The sequence below is a fragment of the Trachinotus anak genome, unplaced genomic scaffold (genome assembly GCF_046630095.1).
Source record: "Trachinotus anak isolate AG129_WGS33_773 ecotype Australia unplaced genomic scaffold, CSIRO_AGI_Tana_v1 ptg000007l, whole genome shotgun sequence".
Taxonomy (NCBI): domain Eukaryota; kingdom Metazoa; phylum Chordata; class Actinopteri; order Carangiformes; family Carangidae; genus Trachinotus; species Trachinotus anak.
Window position 1 is genome coordinate 21940280 of NW_027273858.1, and position 19172 is coordinate 21959451.

Sequence of the window (19172 nt, forward strand, 5' to 3'; positions counted from 1 at the left end):
AACAGGAAGGGTTAAAAGGAAAGGGAGTCAAGAGACTCGAGAAGTGCCCTCCCCATCAAACAAAAGAGAAAAACTGAGCTACATGTTTCCTACATGTTTCCCCTGCTTTCAGTTCAGTCCTGAATGTTTGAGTTTTACCACTCAAATAAAAAGTGCAAAAACATATTATTTTCTGTATTATGATGGGGTTGGATGTGGGCCACCAGTATTTTTTTTAGATTTTTGAAGAGGGCCGTGAGTTGGAAAAGGTTGAAAACTGATCTAATGAGCTCTCAGATTTACCTTGTGACCCCTTTGGGGCCGGTTAGAGGGAACACATTGTATTGTTTGATTTTTGTCTTTGTGATGTAAAAAAACAGTTGAATAGTGCCTTGCTCAACAGAAAATAAATGGTAGTTGCTGCAGTGAGGATCCTAAAGAACAGCCATTAATTTGAACTCCTGCACTGACAGACCAAACACCTTCATACACGTAGAATACAAGCAGACACTCTACACATAGTGCCTCATAAGCAAGGAAAAAATATGCAGCATACTGTGTAAGTACTAGAGAGCACACTCAGACGTAGGCCTTTGTACGCACACAGAGACGCACACCTACACACTTGCACAGACACACACATGAGAGGAAAGATACATCATAAAAATGGAGCAGAGAGAGGCAGATGAAAGGTCAGCGTGCTGAAAAGCAGGCAGGTCCACTCCAGGCTGCATTTACCAGAGTCCCAGCGCAGCAGTAAAAATAGAGAAGTGTCTGCAGATTCGCACTCATCTCACAGTTATTATGAGTAAAGACTGAAGTGCCAAGACTGTTTATGTGTGAGTGGGTGGAGGTTCATACATTCACACACTGTACATGGACCTGAGCATGTATGCAGTGTGTGGAAAAGCATTAGTGTTACATGTTTTGCTGAATGGTGGATGGGAGGCAGCAGATTTGCACAGCAGGCACATGTGAATATCGATATGTTGCAGCGCGATGACACTGATGTGTGTGGAGGATTAGAGTGGAAATCAGGATGAAGGGTTTTCTGTTGCTTTATTGTCCTCTCTGAATCCAAATAAATGCTGATGGAGATCAAAGCCAAAAGAACCTTACCAGGCTAATGCGCCAAATCACTCACTTCCATCGTGTGTGTAGTGCTCTGTGTGTGCCTGCATGGCCGTGGGTGCCTCTTCTTATTGTACCAGGACGGATGTGGCTCTAAGTGGACCGAATAACACAATTTTCAAAATGTCAGAAAACTCGGATGAACTCCATTAATACATGGCGCTTTTATTGATTTCCACTTTGAATCTGTACCAATCCAGAATTGTAAAACTTTTTTCGGACATGTGCTAAAAGAGAAATATTTCAGTATGAGCAGGTGGTCTCTAACATGTCCACACGCCGCGAGCACATCTGTCTGATATCAGAGTTTGTTTTCGCCTTTTTTAAAGAAGTTATCTCCTCGTTGCTCCTTTAGGTCTTTCCTCCAAAAACACTGATAAATCTGTGCTTTATGTTCTCCACTTATCAGTTTCCCACAGTGGTCTGATGCAGCGCTGATATGTTTGAATGAAAATATCTCATTCTGCAGCTTTTGATTAATCTTTAGATGCAGTAATAAGAAGTGTTGTCGCTTCTTATTGTGTTGAAATCATGCAAACTTCAACTTTGGTTGGTCTAATGTTTTCATTTTCATGTATTTGTTGATTGTGAAATTAGTTTTGCATTTACATAAACTGACTTTAATGGTAAAGTTCTTAAGATTTTAATCTCAGTTTACTTTAAACTTCTGATGTAAGTGCATTTTTCAAGAGTTTCTCTAGAAATGTATTGACTAGTCTTAGCAGCAAACCTGATCAGCTCCTCTGTCAGAAATGTGTGTGTGTGTGTTTAGCAGCCAGACAAACCATGGGCTAGGTCATAACAATGTTTTATTAAAAGCAAAAGTCCCATCATCATGTGAGCATCTATGATGTGGTTATCATGCTGCACCCTGTGTGAGTTGTCTTGCACACAGCAGCTGTTCCCACTGTGGCCTGAGTCTGACACCTGCTGCAGGTCACTACTTGTTATATTCCTTTCCTGCAATATTTACACTGATCCGCTGATAAAAATCACCAAGAATGACCATGTCTTGATTTATTAAGGGTTAACCCCGGTGCCATATACACTGCATTTACTGTGGCTGTTTCACAATAAAATGTAGTAAATATTCTATTAGCACGAACAGTAACTGAATACAGCTGTGATATGGCATTTGGTGAGAAAAAAAGGAAACAATGAAATTTGAATCCCACAGAAATGGTGGACTGACTGACTTTTTATTTTGTATTTTATATTTGAATTTCATTTACAACCCTGCTTCCAAAAAAGTTGGGACACTGTGTAAAATGTAAATAAAAACAGAATGTGATGATGTGTAAATCATATAAACCCATATATAAGTGAAAATAGAACAAAGACAACATATCAAATGTTGAAACTGAGAAATTTTATTGTTTTATGAAAAATATTTGATCAATTTGAATTTGATGCCAGCAATATGTTTCAAAAAAGTTGGGACAGGGTCATGTTTACCCCTGTGTTCATCACCTCTTCTTTTAACAACACTCTGAGAAGATCAGCTGCTGGAGTTTTGAAAGTGAAATGTACTGTTCTTGCCTGATATAGGATTTCAGCTGCTCAACAGTTCGGGGTCTCCTTTGTTGTATTTTTCATTCATGATGCTCCAGATGTTTTCAGTGGGTGACAGGTCTGGACTGCAGACAGGCCAGTTTAGAGTCCGGACTCTTCTACTACGGAGCCATGCTGTAATACTCTCAGAATGTGGTTTGACATTGTCTTGCTGAAATACACAAGGCCTTCTCTGAAGCAGACGTTGTCTGGATGGCAGCATATGTTGCTCCAAAACCTGTATATACTGCCCAGCATTAATGGAGCCTTCCCAGATGTGCAAGCTACCCAAGCCATAGGCACTAATACCCCCTATACCCTGCTGGCTTTTGAACTGTGAGCACTGATAACAAGCTGGATGGTCCCTCTCCTCTGTAGCCCGGAGGATGAGGGGTCCATGACTTCCAAAAAGAATTTGAAATTTTGATTCATCAGACCACAGGACAGTTTTCCATTTCACCTCAGACCATCTTAAATGAGCTCGGGCCCAGAGAAGTTGGTGACGTTTCTGGATCATGGTTAGATATGATTTCTTCTTTGGATGGTAGAGTTTCAACCTGCATTTGTGGTTGAAGCAACAAACTGTTCACAGACAATAGTTTTCAGAAGTGTTCCTGAGCCCATGCAGTGATTTCCACTATAGAATCGTGTCTGTTTTTAATGCAGTGCTGCCTTAGGACCTGAAGGTCACGACCATCCAATATTGGTTTTCAGCTTTGTTCCTGTGCCTACAGAGATTTCTCTGGATTCTCTGAATCTTTTAATGATATTATGAACCGTAGATGCTGAAATTCCCAAAGTCTTTGCAATTTTCTGGAGGAAAATTTTTCTTAAATTGTTGCACTATTTGCCCGCACAGTCTTTCACAGAGTGGTGAACCTCTCCCCATCTTCACTGCACAGACACAGTGTTTTAAAGTGTTTTGTTATAAATGGGTTGTGTGGAAGTTTGACACCCTTAACCAGCACAGAGGCATTATGTCCGTCCCATTCTATAATGGGAGGGACAGACAGATAACAGCTCAGTAGCGCCTTGAGAGAACTTCTTCAAACATTCATTTACACTCAAGTATGAACTTTGAGTTAGATTTTGGTGGTCATAGGTCAAAGGTCAACGTCACTGTGACCTCACAAAACAGGTTTTTGACTATAACACAAATTCATAAGCTAATTATGACATAATTTATCTCAAATGTCTATAAGGATAAAATGAAATGATGACATTTTATATTCAAAAGGTCAAAGGTCAACTTCACTGTGACATCATAAAACAAAAACACCTAATGTTTAACGCTGTAACTGAGGAAGGGGAGATTGTGATCATATTTCCTGCAACTTGGCTGGTGGGCAGAGGGATACAACCATGAGGTGGTGATTCTTCTGTAATTAATTACTTTTCCATTTGTGCTGTAGTTTTTTGTGAGTCGAAGCAAAACTGGATTAATAGCAGCTTGATTGCAAGCCAACTTATTTTCTTCACATCGATCACTTCCCTTTTATGTTCAGCTATAAAGACTGTCTGCTCAGTTGTTAATGTGATGTGTCTTTACTCCAGCAGGTATGTACATGGGCCAGCCTCAAATGCAGTTCACTCCACAGGGCTTCACCCCTGGAATGGGTGGAGCCATCCCACCCACCAACATGATGGGTGGGGGGGCCATGATGTCTGGCATGGCTCTGTCCAATGGGGGCTACATGGGCATGCAGCAGCAGGGTGTGATGACAGCCAACCAAGGACAGAACATGTACAACATGCAGCAGGGACAGCAGCCAGGACAATGGAATATGAGCCAGGTAACGCACTAATACATATACAGTATGTGTCTAAAACATACAGTAAAATGGTGATTAATTCATTTTATGGTCATGATTAATTCATTTAAATGTTTAGCTCCTTGTAGTTCCACTCCACTTTCTCTGCTCATTAATCTTTTAAGAAGCAAACTTAAATGTTTACCGTGTTTCTAATAACCTCAATAATATGGTCATAAATACAGTGACTTTTTCTTCTATGACTCTTTCTCTTTCCTGTGAAACAGTTCCATTATCCAGGTCCTAAAAGTTAATATATGGTCTTACACAACATTCTGCTCTCTAAGTCTGTGCAAAGCCCAGTGCTGTAATATCCTGACCCCTTCAGCCTCTTTAAAAGCCCAGGAGGAGCAGCTTTAAACAACTAGTCAGTCTTTTTTAGAACCAGGGTTATTGTATAATACTATAATGTATCTTTTTTTTTAGTTCTTAAATTCTGCCAAGTTACTTTTGTCCCTCGTGCCATGAAATAATAAGCAAGTGTATAATAAATTCACCTCCATTCGGTGGGAGAAACACAAGGAGCGGTGCAGAGTCATTGAAAAACATGCAACCATGTTGAGATGACTTACTTGGGAAACATCATGTCTTCTTCCTAAGATTTTATTGGACGCTGTTAATCATCGTCCCCCTCTACCCGTCATTGATTGTAATAAGTTTCTTATTTCTTAGTCCATTTTTAAAGAAACATAACTTAGATCTTGCTGTCCCCAAGAACTACAAACCTGTATCTGACTCCCATTTTTGTCAACAGTTTTAGAAAAGATTGTGACCAAATAACTCACCACTGTGTTGGAGAGGCAGAATATCTATGATTTCAGTCTGGGTTTCGGAAACAGCACTGAAACTGCTCTGCTAAAGGGTGCGTTTGACACAGTACACCATCATATCCTGATTAAGAGGCTGTGTGACCGGGTGGGCATGTCAAGCATCGTATTGGTTATTGGTACCATAGACTGGTTTACATCTTCTCATTCAAACCTATCAGGCTTATATGTTAACTAAGCTCAGAACTGTCTAAAGGCTTTTATAACAGGACGGTGGAATATTTCTCAAAGCTCAGTGCGGATAAGACAACAGGTGTGGTTGTTGCTCCAGAAAAGGTTCCCCTCATGATCAAGCAAAGTATTGGACATCTTCTCTCTGCCAACCACCCCAACTTGCATAATGATCAGTCCTTGGTGTTTGGCACCAACATTAAGCAGCTGACCACATCTTGTTTTTTTCCACATAAGAAATATCAGTTAACTGAGACCATCAGTTTCAAATGCAGAATTAGAGATGCCCGCACACGTCTTTATGTCTCCCTGTATTGGTTATTCTAATGCACTTTTATTCTTGCTTAGTATGTGCACCCTTGATCATCTGCAGGCAACTCAGAATGCTGCTGCAAGACGACTCACTAGGTCAAATAGACAGTCTCATATCACCCCCATACTCACATCCCTTCACTGGCCCTGCTGCATAAAGGATCCAGTTTAAAATTCTAATTCTTGCATACAGAGCACTGGATGGTCAAGCTCTTGCTTATGTGGCTGATCTACTTCCCCATCATTCATCAGCTCGCTCTCTTAGGTCTAATAATCTAAATGTACTGTCAAGGACCTGTGGTGATTGAGCTGTTGAGGCTGTAGCACCTAAACCATAGAACTGTCTGCCTGCACCCTTAAGGTCTGCTGATATATTTCATTTCATATTTGTGATCTTAGTTTTTTGTGCTTTTTATGTGAATCTGTAAAGCACTCTGTGACTTGTTTCTGTGAAAAGTACTGTATAAATAAATTAACTTATTTCCTTTTTTACTCATCTATACTGGATCAGTGCTGGGAGACCTGTCAGCACATCTGTTTTAGAGCTTCCCCTTCATAAGACTGCTGCTCAAACACACACACACCATATATCCAGCTTGGAAGGTTAATGAGAGATCGTAAATTACCACTGAGACACAGACACACACACACACACACACACACACACACACACACACACATATACATATGACACCACCTTCGGATGGTCAAGGCATGAGGTGGATGACGAGATGTGTGTGTGCACGTTGTGCAGTGAGATGTAATGGAATGGTGAATGGATGTATGAGCATTTGGTTGCACATCCTGTGTGCCTAAGCCTGGCTGACACACACACACACACACACACACACACACACACATACAGCTCTCAGATGACCAGATAAGCGAATAGCGCTGCACCAAAGCACATTCATAATAGATAAGACAGAATGGAAGGAAGAGGGTGAGTGGGGGGTGGCAGGGGGGCGAGGAATTGGGAGGTGAACAGGGAAGTGGGGAGAAGGGGGAGAGAGGGCAGGAAGCTGGGGACACTCAAAGGCCTTTAAGAGCAGAAGTGAAGGTAAAAAGCGAGGCATGGAGGTATGGGAGTGGAATTAAAGCATGAAGAGTCAGCCCCCGCCCCCCCAGCCCACCCCTCTCACCTGTGGGATGAGGGAATATGCTCCTGTCTCTTTTTGCTAACACTGACCTTCCTCCTCTCTCTGCCTTTCTTTTCTCACTCAGATGACCCAGCAGATGTCAGGCATGGCTATGAGCGGTGGAGGCCCGACGCCAGGCACTTTCAACCAGTCAGGCGCCCCCGCAGCCGGTTGGCCCGCAGCTCCACCGAATTCTTCTGGCCAGACCCTCAGCACCCAGCTGTGGAAGTGACGAGGATGAGTGGGGGAAAACATGGGGCAGTCACATGGCACCAAAACAGCCAAATCTGCCCCTGACTCACCCGTCTCCTTTTAGCTCTGGATAAAAAAACGCACAGCAGGGGTAGTTTGACTGCCCTAAATCCCTCCCCACACACCATATACACCTTCATCGTTACTTCAAAAAACCAAGATGACATCACACTGGGTGAAGTGGAAAAAAAAAGAGAGACTGGCAGCTGTCATGTCTTAATTCAATTTGCCTCTTCTTTTTTGATTTCCTTTAGTTGTTCATGTCTGAAGAGACAAACACAGGATAACAAAAAAGAACGCTGCTGGACCAGTAACTCCAAGTCCTATTAGTCCTAGTTATATTATTGTATCATTACCAGAATGGATAGTTTGTGAATAGTCTTTCAATGCGTACAGTAGATATGGCTATCTTGTGGTTGGTTTACGCTACCCTGCCCTCTCCCCTCTCTCTGCTGTGTAAATTGTAACACCCCCTCCTCTCCCTTCCCCTCCCCCTCTCTGTAAGGCGAGCCAAGCCTTGTAGCAGATAATCGTCTCAGCAGTACTGTATCTATGTGAATATAATGTGAACCCCTCACTTTTTCAGAGCCATAGGAGAGAAGTTGATGCTTTGATTCTCGACAACTTTGGTTTGAATTTTATTTGTCAGTCTGTCAGGTGAAATGATCTGGAGATGAGGTTCTCCCTTTACTTAACAGTACCTGTGAAGTTTATTCGCTGAATAGCATAGGGTTTGACTGACATGGGTTTATTGCTGCTTATACAGTAGATGTTGTTTTGCACTGATTCACTGAGTCATTGTCACATAATTTTTCCCAGAACTGTAAAATGTTCTGAGGATTAAGTCAAACAGTCAAACTCATTACAACCACTTCAGGTTAAGTTTTATTCCCCCACAGCAGCCACAGTGGCACTGATCAGCTCTAAAGTAAACATCATATACACCAGTGGTTCCTAACCTCGGGGTTGGGTCACAACGTACAACTGAGGGTTTGCAAGATCATTAAAAAAAGAAAATAAGAAAAAGCACTTCTTGTTTTTTATTCTATTTATTAACCCTAACCCTGAACCCTACTCAACTTCAACAATGCTTGGAGGTCACAAGTAAGGCTAACATATATATATATATATATATATATATATATATATATATACATATATATATATATATATATATATATATATTTTTTTTTTTTTTTTTTTTTTTTTTTAATTAATTTATTTTTTCACCACATCATCCTACTCTTCCTCCCAAAATTCAAAATGACTTAATCATGGAAACATCTACATTTGAAGACCTACATGTGTGAAACAACTGCTCTAAGGTTGTCATTGTTATGAATATTATTAACAAATAAAGGTTCGCTGGCACAGCTGTGGACATTCAGCACCACATTCTCTAATTAAAGGAATAGCTCCATAGTTTGGGAAATACCTTTGTTCATTCTACTGCTGGGTGTTTGAAGTTTGACACAACGCTTACATTTGTCTGCTAGGTATCAAAATGAAGTCAGTGATTAGCTTAGCCTAGCTTTGCATAAAGGCTAGAAGCAAGGGAAATATGTCTACCAGCACCTCTAATGCTCACTAATTAACACATTATATCCTGCTGCAATCAAATATCTGTACACACTCTGCACAGAACCAGATGAGCTGTTTCACCCTGCCTGCAGTTTGTAAAGCCAAGTTAATCGCCTCCTGACTTTAGCTCTCTACTTTATTTATCTTTTCATCTCACTCTTTGAGAAAACTCACGAGCGTACACACTCAGTGAAGTTATAATAGTAGGCTGCTCACTAATTTATCTGCTCTAACTGTTTGTGTTGCGTGACATTAGCCTCATCTAGCATCTCTGGCTAACTATTGGACTACATGGCAAAGACAGACCAAACTAAATTATTGTGCACTGTTCACTCCCATAGCTTCACCAGCCATGATCAGGGTGTAGAGCCCCTTTTCAGTTTAATCCTGTTGTAAATGCAACTGCTAGATTTGGTACAGGATGACTAGTGCTAGCTAGCCATCCAACGGTCACAACAGTCCTGGAAACTGCAGCATTGACATCACAGTTTCAGGGACTGTCGTAACTCAAGACACCTAGTGCAGCCAGCTATCTGTCATGCCACATTTTGACTGAAAATATGCTTTTTTATAAATGCTGCAATAACTCAAGTTTTCACAATATAGACGTTTTAGACATACTGTACAAACAAAAACTCGAAATAATCTGTTGCCCTGCCCTGGTTGCAAGTAAACATTCCTTTGCTGAAAAGGCCAAGAGAAGGTGGGAACCACTGATTGATATGTACGCTGCAGTTAATGTGACAGCACTGTCTGGCCAGTTCCCCAGAATCAGTACTTTCATCAGGAGAAAATATCCAACCCTGTTTCTCAAACTGCTAGCTGCTTAAAACAACCTGAAATCCAAATGTCAAGGATTCCCTTTAAGTCTCAGTAATTGCTGAGTGGCCCCTGGGTCCCCCTGGATGTCTTTGGTAGCGTCAATGTGATGTTTTGAAGTGTTTTAAAACCAAACGAGCTGGGTTCAGTGGAAACCGGGCTCTGACCCAGTTAAGACGGTTCCTTGTTGAAATGAGCCGTTTCCCCCTGCGCTCCCCGAGGCAAATTAAAGCACTGCTGGCATCACAGCCGTTTGTCTTTTCTGCACTTTAAATAGCAGAGCAGGTACTGTACTGTACACTCTCACTGTGTTGTGGTTTTGCTTCTCAGATCATTGTCGGGGAACAGCAGAGATAAGTGAACTGTCAATTCACTCCCAGCTGCAGGGTAGGAAATCCATTAACTGTTTTGTATTATATATATATATATATATATATATATATATATATACTTTTCAAACCTGGACCAGTTTGACACCCAAAATGTGTCTCCTCCCATATGTGAAGCTATAACCGTATGTTCTGCCATCCGCCATCTTTATCGTGGTGTTTTGTTGTGTGCAGTACAAGAGAAGCACAGTTAGTCATGAGCAAATAAACCTGGACGACCAATCAGAGGGCTAGACCGGCAGGATGAGGACCAGGATTGGACAGTGCTGGAGAGAGGGGACCTGTATGAAATCACTGGATGGGTCCAATCATCACTGTCTAATCCTTGTTTATTTGGAGTAAGAACAAGAACGACAGGAGAAACGAACAAAACACACACACACACACACACACACACAGAGCTACGATCACACTGCCGCGCCGATGCAGAGTTTCATGTCCGTGTACACAGGGTCCCTCTGCCATGCAATAACTGTAGCACTCTGTTACACATGTGGGTAGTGTGAACGACACATGAACATATTCAATAAATCTAATGTCCTCCAGGTTTATTTCCAATGTGTTTACATTTTCTGGTGCCTAATACAGAGAAAAATAAAAGTGGTTTCCGTGCTTTAAAATAATAAATAGAAAGATTTTTTTTCTGTGTTCATCTTTATCCAGTGACTCTTAAACTGTAAAAGTACTGTTTTATCTTTTGGAAATTTAGTTTGCTCCTTTTTTCTGTTCCAAGTTTTACAGGAGGGTCATTTGGAATAAAGGCTGTTGAATCCTGGATTTAATCCTGTTTTTATTTCCTGTGTGTACAACAAACACCAACACATGTTCAGTCGCCTCTCAACTTCAGCGTTAACACAATACCACTGTTGAAATGCACCGGAGAAAATGCTTCTTCACACTTTAGAGCTGTGAAACCATCTGATGTGAGGTTTATATCCCATCTACTCGACTCGTTCGTTGTTATTCCTCGGCTGGCAGCTGCGTTTTCTTGTTAGGCAGGTTTTCTTTGTTGTCGGCCCGCAGATGCTACATTATTGATGGCAGTTTGTCAGGAGAGATGTTGCGTGTTGCTTCACATGTGCCATATTTGAATCCGATCACACACTTCACATACATACAGGATGAGACGACGGCAACGGTTGCTCCAGTTCATTATATATGATCAGTACAGGGTGATTGAAGCAGAATTACATAGTATTTAGGCATCAATAAATCATTACCACATTAACTTTGAGACATTAATATAATTAATGTCAACAGAGAAGACCAGAGCTGGGAAATGATGCTGTTTCTGTTGGCATCTGATTGGCGTTTCACAGGTACAAGCCACCTTGAACACGAAGATGAAGAAGGTGCTGCTCTTCCAGAACAAATGGAGCTAAAACTTTTGGCAGGTGATAAAAGGAGTGAAGAGCTGATGTTAAAAAATTCCCTTTCAACATTTTAACCTGCTCGGTGAGAGAGGTGTGGAGGGTTACGTGAGGTCTGGTTGGAAACACACAGTTAACAGAAATACTTTCCTTCTTCCGAGGGTGAGAAGAGAAAAACTGTGATAATTTTGTGTTCGTCAGATTCGAAGCTGGAATCAGGACGTGTTTAGTTTCAGGTGAAGACTGGAGGCAGGGGAGAACAGCTAGCTTGGCTCTCTTACTTTAAATAATACATCTACCAACACCTCTGAAGCTAATTAACACTGTATCTAGTTTGTTGAAAATATTGTTAAGTAAAAATTACAATTTGTGATTTTACTGGGGAGATACATGTCGGAGATATTTCTTCCATCTGTCTAGTTCATCTGTGCATAGACTGTAAATAAAGATGGACGTAGCCTCTGTGACGTCACCAACAGGTTTCTGAGGAGCGAGTGGGCTGCCCCACCGTTGGCATTTATTCAGTGCCTGACTCCGCCCCTAACTCCTGGCTAATTGGAAAATGGGCAAAGAAGTGGGGCGTGTGTGAGGCAAGCATATGTTCACCCACCTGTCACTCAAAGCGGCCACACCCTCAATTAAGGAGGAAATTAGCTCTAGAGACCAAAACAGTTTTATTGTACCGGGCTGTAAACGTGTTTCTCTCTGCTGTAACATGGAGTCTGTGGGGACTGGCTCACTTTTGGAGCCAGCCTCAGGTGACCACTCACTTCCATGTTGGCTTCATTTTTCATCCCTGGAGGTTGCCACTTGCTTTTGTGTTGCATTCCTGTTGCATTATGTTTTTCCCAAATAACCAAATAACTTCCCTTAAAAGGAGTTTATGTAAGTTTTGCCAAAGCTACATAGCTAACATTTGCATGAACAGATGTTTACTTACCAGTCTAGAAGAAACGTTGCTGTCTGCAATGGTGGAAAGCAACACCAACGTTAACTCCAATATTTATCGCTCCTTTTCTTCTACTGAAGTTAGCATGCAAAGTAGCTAGTAGCTAGCCATGGCCTGTCTCATCAGCCTGTCTCATCACTTTCTGATTCCAATCTGGCCTAAAGTTGTAGCACTGCCCAGAGGACTTATTATAACCTGTTGTATTATAAACACAACGATGGCTGAAGCTCTTATCAAATGACAATCACGACCACCCAGTTCCAACAAGAAACTATATTCAGAGGCAGATAAAACTCACAGATAGCTCCTTCAAATGTCACAAATTCTCATTTTTACATCTGTATTTATATGTGGGTTAAATTAATGAGAGACATTGTGTTAATAGCTTTAGAGCTTCCAGTCTTTTTGCTAAGCTGGGTAACCACTTCCTGACTCCAGCTCTGTATCTAAAGCACATGAAATCAACACCAATGTTTTCATGTCACTTTCAGAAAGAAAGCAAATGAGCATATTTCCCAAGATGTAAAAAAAAAAAAAAAATCCTTTAACTTGGACAAACACCAGAATCACAATACCACTGTCATAAAACATATGCTGTACCATAGTCCTTGTTTATGGTAATCATATCACAGCAACACAGTTAATTTGACGATGCATTAATGATTAAAAATGACATTAATGTTTCAAAATGATACACATGGCTTTTTTTTTCTTTTTCTTTTTTTAACATTTCTTTTTCAATTCCAGTTTTTACATCAGCAAGCCATGGATGGAGAAAATGAACAGTCCAGCTCATCTCAGTTTGTAAAACAAACATATTCGGTGCCATCCAGTTCTCACAAAGCACATTTGACAGACAGCCACAAGTCTTAAATCATGCAGCTCCTCAGAGTCTGTGTGTGTCGTGAACAGATTGTATGAACCCGATAAGGAGAGAAAACAGGATGCTGTCTTTAAACCCAGCCAAGAGATAATGGGGAGCCGCAATCAGCTTCTGCTTTTGGATCCTCTGCCCGGCTCCCCCTCTCACACCTCGATGACCACAGTGTCCTTTCGATGTTTGGGCTCATTTGCAAGGTGCGGTTTCTCTGTGCGAGTGTGCCAAACCAGCACCTGAAAAAGAGAAGAAAGATGAGAAAATCTGCTGACGGTGGAAAAGTTGGCCACTGAGAGAGAATGAACAAGCTGGTTTACTTGGATAAATACAGCACAGATTCAAGTGGATGACGGAGCTTTCCTGATACAGTGTAAGACCCAAGACCTGAGGTCACATTTTTTGGATTAAAGCTGCTGATGCCTGATATTTTGTGTGTCAGAGTAGAAAAATGTTTTCAGGAAATCATGGTACACTGAAACTGACACTGGTAAAAGGATAATTAATTCTGTTTTTTTTTTTTTTTTCCGTACTGGCCAGCTTTCCCTCCAGTAATGATAACATTGTGCTCAAACACTGAGTCCAATTAACCCTGTGCAGGTTTTTAAACACTTGCAGAGCTGTGGGCAATGTTACCATCTTGTTTGTATCTAATCTCATGAGTCTCACACTCCTGCAGATGACCGACAGAAATGTAGCCAGAGGCACACCATCAGGAGAGGTACATCAGGTACATGTTTGGGGCCCTCAAGGGAAAAAAGGGCCCCTCATGTCACCTCATATCAGCACATTTTACAATGACAACTATAAACCCACTTAAACCTCCTATAAAGACACTGTGCAGTGCACTGCTGTTGCCCTAACACCCCTAAGTGAGCATCTACCAATTGCCTAGATGTGAGGCATTCAAGGAACATCTGTAAATTATATCTACCAATAGCCTGCAGGTGAGGTGTTATGTTAATATCTGTAAATTGTGGCATCTACTAGTAGTCTTCAGGTGAGGCATTCAGGGAATATCTGTAAATTGTATTGAATCTACCAATAGGTCTAGGATCACCACTGAATTTAGCAATTTGCCACCAGAACGAAAGAAAGACTGCTAGCAAGAAAACATGGATGTAAACATAATTATAATTTTTTTAATGGGCTCTGCAAATGTTTTTATGACAATAAACCAATATCTTCCTATCTCTGGAAGAACGATTTAAAATAAGCTATAAGCGATGAATGAATGAGCAATGATTCTTCAGTAAATCATCCAACCTGCACACATGTGATATGACTTCAGGGTGTGTTCACAGCAATGCCAAACAGAACCGAGAGCAGCCTATTCAAAATACTGTCGTCCATAAACTAGCTTCACATCAACATGATCCTGACCTTAAATTTTCTCGAAAACAGGAGATGTCAAAATAATTTTTCTAGGACAACAAAATATTTTCCAGGTCATTCTACTGTTTCTCTCATTTTCCATGTATTTTCCATGACTGGTCAACTGTTTGCAGGTTTCCCAGGACATGTGGGAACCCCGAGGAAATTCATTTGCTAGATCTCAAGACACATTCAATTTAGGTGAGAAAGAGTGAGTATGAACATAACTGCACAGGTTACCTTCACTGGAGCACAACTGTACAACTGTACTCACTGTAGCCGAGCACAAGCGGGGGAAAACTGAATGTCCAGATGAAGCGGTTTTCAATCATCTCTAAACTGTTCACTTCCTTACTATCTGTCTGATCATATTACCGCCTGTGTTTCTTGCCTCGCTGGACAACTGGTCACCGACAGCGACTTAGTGACCTGATCTGAATAGACCAGTTCAGCCCCAAGTCAAAAATGAGGCGGCCGTGAACCAGCAGCAGCAGCAGCAGCAGCATCATGCTCCACCAGTTAATCAGCAAAGAGCAGAAACAGATGTCATTTCATCTGCACTTCACAATGACACTCAAGATTTTCTCCTGTGACGATAATGACATGAAAAGAGCTGAACAAGTCTAGCTGTCTCACGTACACATCTGATGTCACCACAATACAGCTGCAGCCTGCAATTTGGACACAACCTGGATCAGATGAAGCCAAATGAATAAAATAAGACACAGCTTGTAGAGAAACCAGAGTGATCCTTTAAGGTGCAGACTTTTACACCCCTGAGGCTACATGTGTGGGGAACCTCCACGCCACAGCGATGACTAACCACTGTCTGGTTTTTAATAAAATGCCAATATGCCTGTCTAAAGCTACAGGAGCTTCATGCCTTGATGATGCTCGGAGATATCTTCTGCATTCTTTGAAACAGAGATTGTCTCGTATCCGCCTGCTGTTGAATTGTGACGCCCACCAGTCGGTCAGGAGGGATCCCTGACACGAGAAAGAGTCTGACACCTCCTGAAATGGATCAAATCAAAAGCAGCACGTGACTCACTGCGGCTGTTTGTCTTGTGTTTGCAGCCAATTTCACAGCAATATATTGGTGAGAAAACACTGCAGTGGACACAAAGACTGATATTTTCCTGGATTTCATTCCTCAGAGATTCAAGTGAGGTTATTTGGAGGAGGAGTATTTTGTTTTTAGCCCATAGCTAATGAGCCTATAATTCAGGTGTGTGACATTTTCGTGTCCAAAGCGACACACACACACACACACACACACACAGACTCACGGAGGCATGATTTATTGCTGGATGTGAACACTGCCGTTGTTTCAGAGCTTCTTCAGGTGGAACATGTCACTTCCTGCACACTGTGCTGCTAATTGGCCCACTTTGCATATCTAACAAGGCTAATGTAGCAGCCACTAAAGCATCACTCCAGAGCTGTGGGGAAATTGGTACTGCATGTGTGCGTGTCTGTGCATGAGTGTGTGTGCGCAGGAATTATGCAGCCAGCATGCCCTCCCAGTTCCACTGGACATCTCTTTCTTTCTCTTCCCCCCACTTCTCTCTCTCTGTTTTCCTCACTCATCACATCCGCTTTTTCTCTCATGGCTCTGCACTTGATTTTACCTCTCAGTGCTCGCTCTTTCTCTTCCTCCCTCAGGCAACTGGGAGTTAAAAAGCTTTACCACGTTAGAGCCTTTTTTTTTCTTAATAGCATGAGGGGAGGGCAGCCTTGTTTCTCCCAATCAGGAGGAGAAATTTGTCGAGAGGCAGTGGAGGGACGGCTGGGTAGCAACAGCTTACAGTTTTATCCTCAAATTACATTCAGATTAGAGGCTACACTTAAATTCCAGTGTAGTTGCAACTTGGGGCTTATGTTCATAGCTTTGGCATCATTTCTGTGAGTTATAAAAACATTGTACTTACTACTTTATATATTTGATAATCAGACCTTATATTATATTAACTAGATGTGCACAGAGATCACAGGATCTCCCTCCAAGGCCAATGTCAAACAATTGTCCCGGCCCGGCTCTTAGGCCATGATGAAAGAGGTGAAAAGGCAAAGTTGTCCATGAAATAAAGAACAAATTACATAAATGAAAGCCAAACAGAACAAGTAAATGCATGGAATGGGCAGTAAGTGGGTCAGTAGTGTTAGTGAGTGGATGTGTGAAATGGTGGTGTTGCATGGTGCAAAATAAAAAGTACAACCAAACCAAACAAAAGAAACCATGTGGTCCACCCAATGATGGAGTGAGAGAGAAAATGGGGCTGATCTTCAATGCTTTCTGGATGGACTCTGCCAGGTGCACCCAGTTGCACTAATTCAACCCCCCACCCCCCTCACCCCCCCATGGTTGCTGCATGTGACAAAACACATGCAGCAACCAAGGCCAAGACAACACTAGAGGCCATGTCAGAGCCGGAGGGCCGCCACACAACATGCACCAGAGTTCACAGAAAAACTGAAATTCATAATGAATGAACTGGTTTCATCCCTGACCAATGCCCCACCCCCCCGTCAGTTCAGTGCTTTTTGTGTTATCCTGACGAACATGGGTGAAACATCACCTCCTTGGTTGAGGTAATAATCCCTCACTGACGAAGAAAGCTGTGCACATAACTACAGCAAGTGCAGCAAGTCAGAGTTGGACCAAACTGTGATGGATGTTTACAGTTTGGATAATAACTGTTCAGTTTTTTCTTCCAAATATGTTTCTCCAACCAGAGAGTTTGTATGAAACCTATTTGATCATCTGACTGTTTGTGTTTCTGGACCCGTCTTTTAACCCCTGTGCGTCCTGAGGGACATTTCTGTCCAGTAGGTCCACTTTTAAAAGGATGCACAAGGATTGAAAAATGTCAAAGATGTCATGTTCCTTAGTGAGTACAATCTCATCATCACCAGTATTAACAATAATGTCCTTTTTTATTAAAATTTCAAACTGCCATTGAAACTCAGGAAACAATTAAAACTGAACATTAGTAAAAATAACACATTATGCACATTATGCATTATGCATGTAGTTTTGATCTGTGGCGAGTGTGGTGAGACACGGGGTGGAGGGAACCAGCATGTTGTGCAGAACTTGTGAAACCAAACCATCTGAGAAGAAAAGTGTGAAAATACCTCAGATTCACCATAGATGAGAAAATGAAAGTAAAACTGTAAAACTGTTGCCTTTCAGTAACATAACATCACTAACAATCTGACTTCACCTGTTCACACAGAAACAACATGAATGAGCAGAACCATGTCACTGCGTCTATTTACAGGATTAGCCTGTTGGTTGTTTTTCAATTAATCTGAACAAATCATGTGGTTCATATTTATTTCAACTTGATCTTTGTGAAAACGTGACAGCTCCTGAAATTATGCCCACAATACAAAAACCACACCAGATTAAACAGTCACACTGCTGGGTCCTTTAGTAGCAGTTCTGGAGCTTCTTATCATATCACACAATGTTCCTCAGCAGACCAAGCTTTCTCAGTTGTTACAGAATGATAGATTTTGTTTTTCTAAACACTTGAAAGACTGATTTTGTGAACTGTTCTGTCTCTGTGGACAGTAGGCCTGAGCAGTCCAGCCCCAGATTTTGTGATATATGATATTATTGCCAGAAGGTGGGTGTTATAACATAATTGTACTGCTGTTGTTTAGTAACTATACGTTCTTATTGTATCTGTTTCAGTTGTTTCAGTGCAGTTCAAAGTTTTATTTGTTATATGCCAACGCACAATGTAACAAGACAGTGAAATGAGGGTCAGACAAGGCAGACTGTGCAAAACTGCACAAAAAAAAAAAAGAAAATAAATAAAAATATTATGAAATAAAATGAAATGATATTGCATATTGTGGGAAATATCACAATATAGGATATTAGACCAGACCTAACAGTTAAGAATGAACTTTAATCTCAAGAACCGAGTTGTAAGAAGTCAAAATGATCCTTTCATGGGACGGACAGAATAAAATGCATCACATCCATTCGGAAATGCACTCAAGCTGTATGGAGGATCAGATCACCCAAACCAGACCAAACAACTGTAACGAATAATGGTCAGAAATACATTTAGCCTCATTAATAACATAAAAATTAAGTTTGGTAGAAACCCGAGAGCCGATGCAAATGAAATAGAAGTGATATAATCTTTCAGTCCATGCCAGCAGACCTCCCTGTGTCCCTTTTCCTTCTTCTGTCATTCAGTCTGTCTCCTCCACCTTCAATCAATCCATCCACCTATCCCCCATTTCTCTATATGGGCTTGTGCTCCCTCCTCTCCTCCTCTCTTCCCTTTCTCCTTTTCCTCCTGTGCTATCATCTGTCTCCATCTGTTCCTGCCCCCCCCCCTCCTTTCCTGCCCTGTCACTGCTGTCTGTTGCCATTACTCTCCTGCTCTAACTACATTACAGCTCCTGTCAGTCGTCTCCAGATACTGACCTGGCCATCAGATGAGCCTTTCTGGCCTCTATTGTCAAGGTGATCCAGGTGCTGTGATCTGATCCTAGATAGCTTCCTCAAAGTGGATGGAGCCTGGAGTTTAGGGTGTGTCACAGCTGCTGGAGGGGCCATCGATACCAAATCATTTCAATCACAACCGTTCAGACCAGCCAAAGGTGGCTGAGGTTAT

General features: G+C 41.6%; 2 protein-coding genes across 11 annotated transcripts in view; one reads left to right on the forward strand and one right to left on the reverse strand.

Annotated features, from left to right (window-relative positions):
* Window positions 1–8199, forward strand: part of LOC139623308 (stromal membrane-associated protein 1-like) — a 119299-nt gene extending 111100 nt beyond the window's left edge. For 6 of the 10 annotated variants that reach the window (XM_071481436.1, XM_071481442.1, XM_071481439.1 and 3 more), the window contains 2 exons: window positions 4216–4454; window positions 7007–8199. In XM_071481436.1, the coding sequence (XP_071337537.1) occupies window positions 4216–4454; window positions 7007–7153 (386 nt within the window). In that variant the 3' untranslated portion in view covers window positions 7154–8199. Of the gene's footprint in view, window positions 1–4215; window positions 4455–7006 lie in introns of those variants that run through there. The other 4 variants (XM_071481445.1, XM_071481446.1, XM_071481438.1 and 1 more) reach the window with 3 other exon arrangements.
* A 2290-nt stretch (window positions 8200–10489) lies between these two features.
* The window catches only part of b3gat2 (beta-1,3-glucuronyltransferase 2 (glucuronosyltransferase S)), a 66917-nt gene continuing 58234 nt past the window's right edge, over window positions 10490–19172 (reverse strand). The window contains exon 4 of the mRNA XM_071481448.1: window positions 10490–13394. Coding sequence (XP_071337549.1) covers window positions 13308–13394 — 87 coding nt within the window. The 3' untranslated portion in view covers window positions 10490–13307. The remainder of the gene's footprint in view (window positions 13395–19172) is intronic.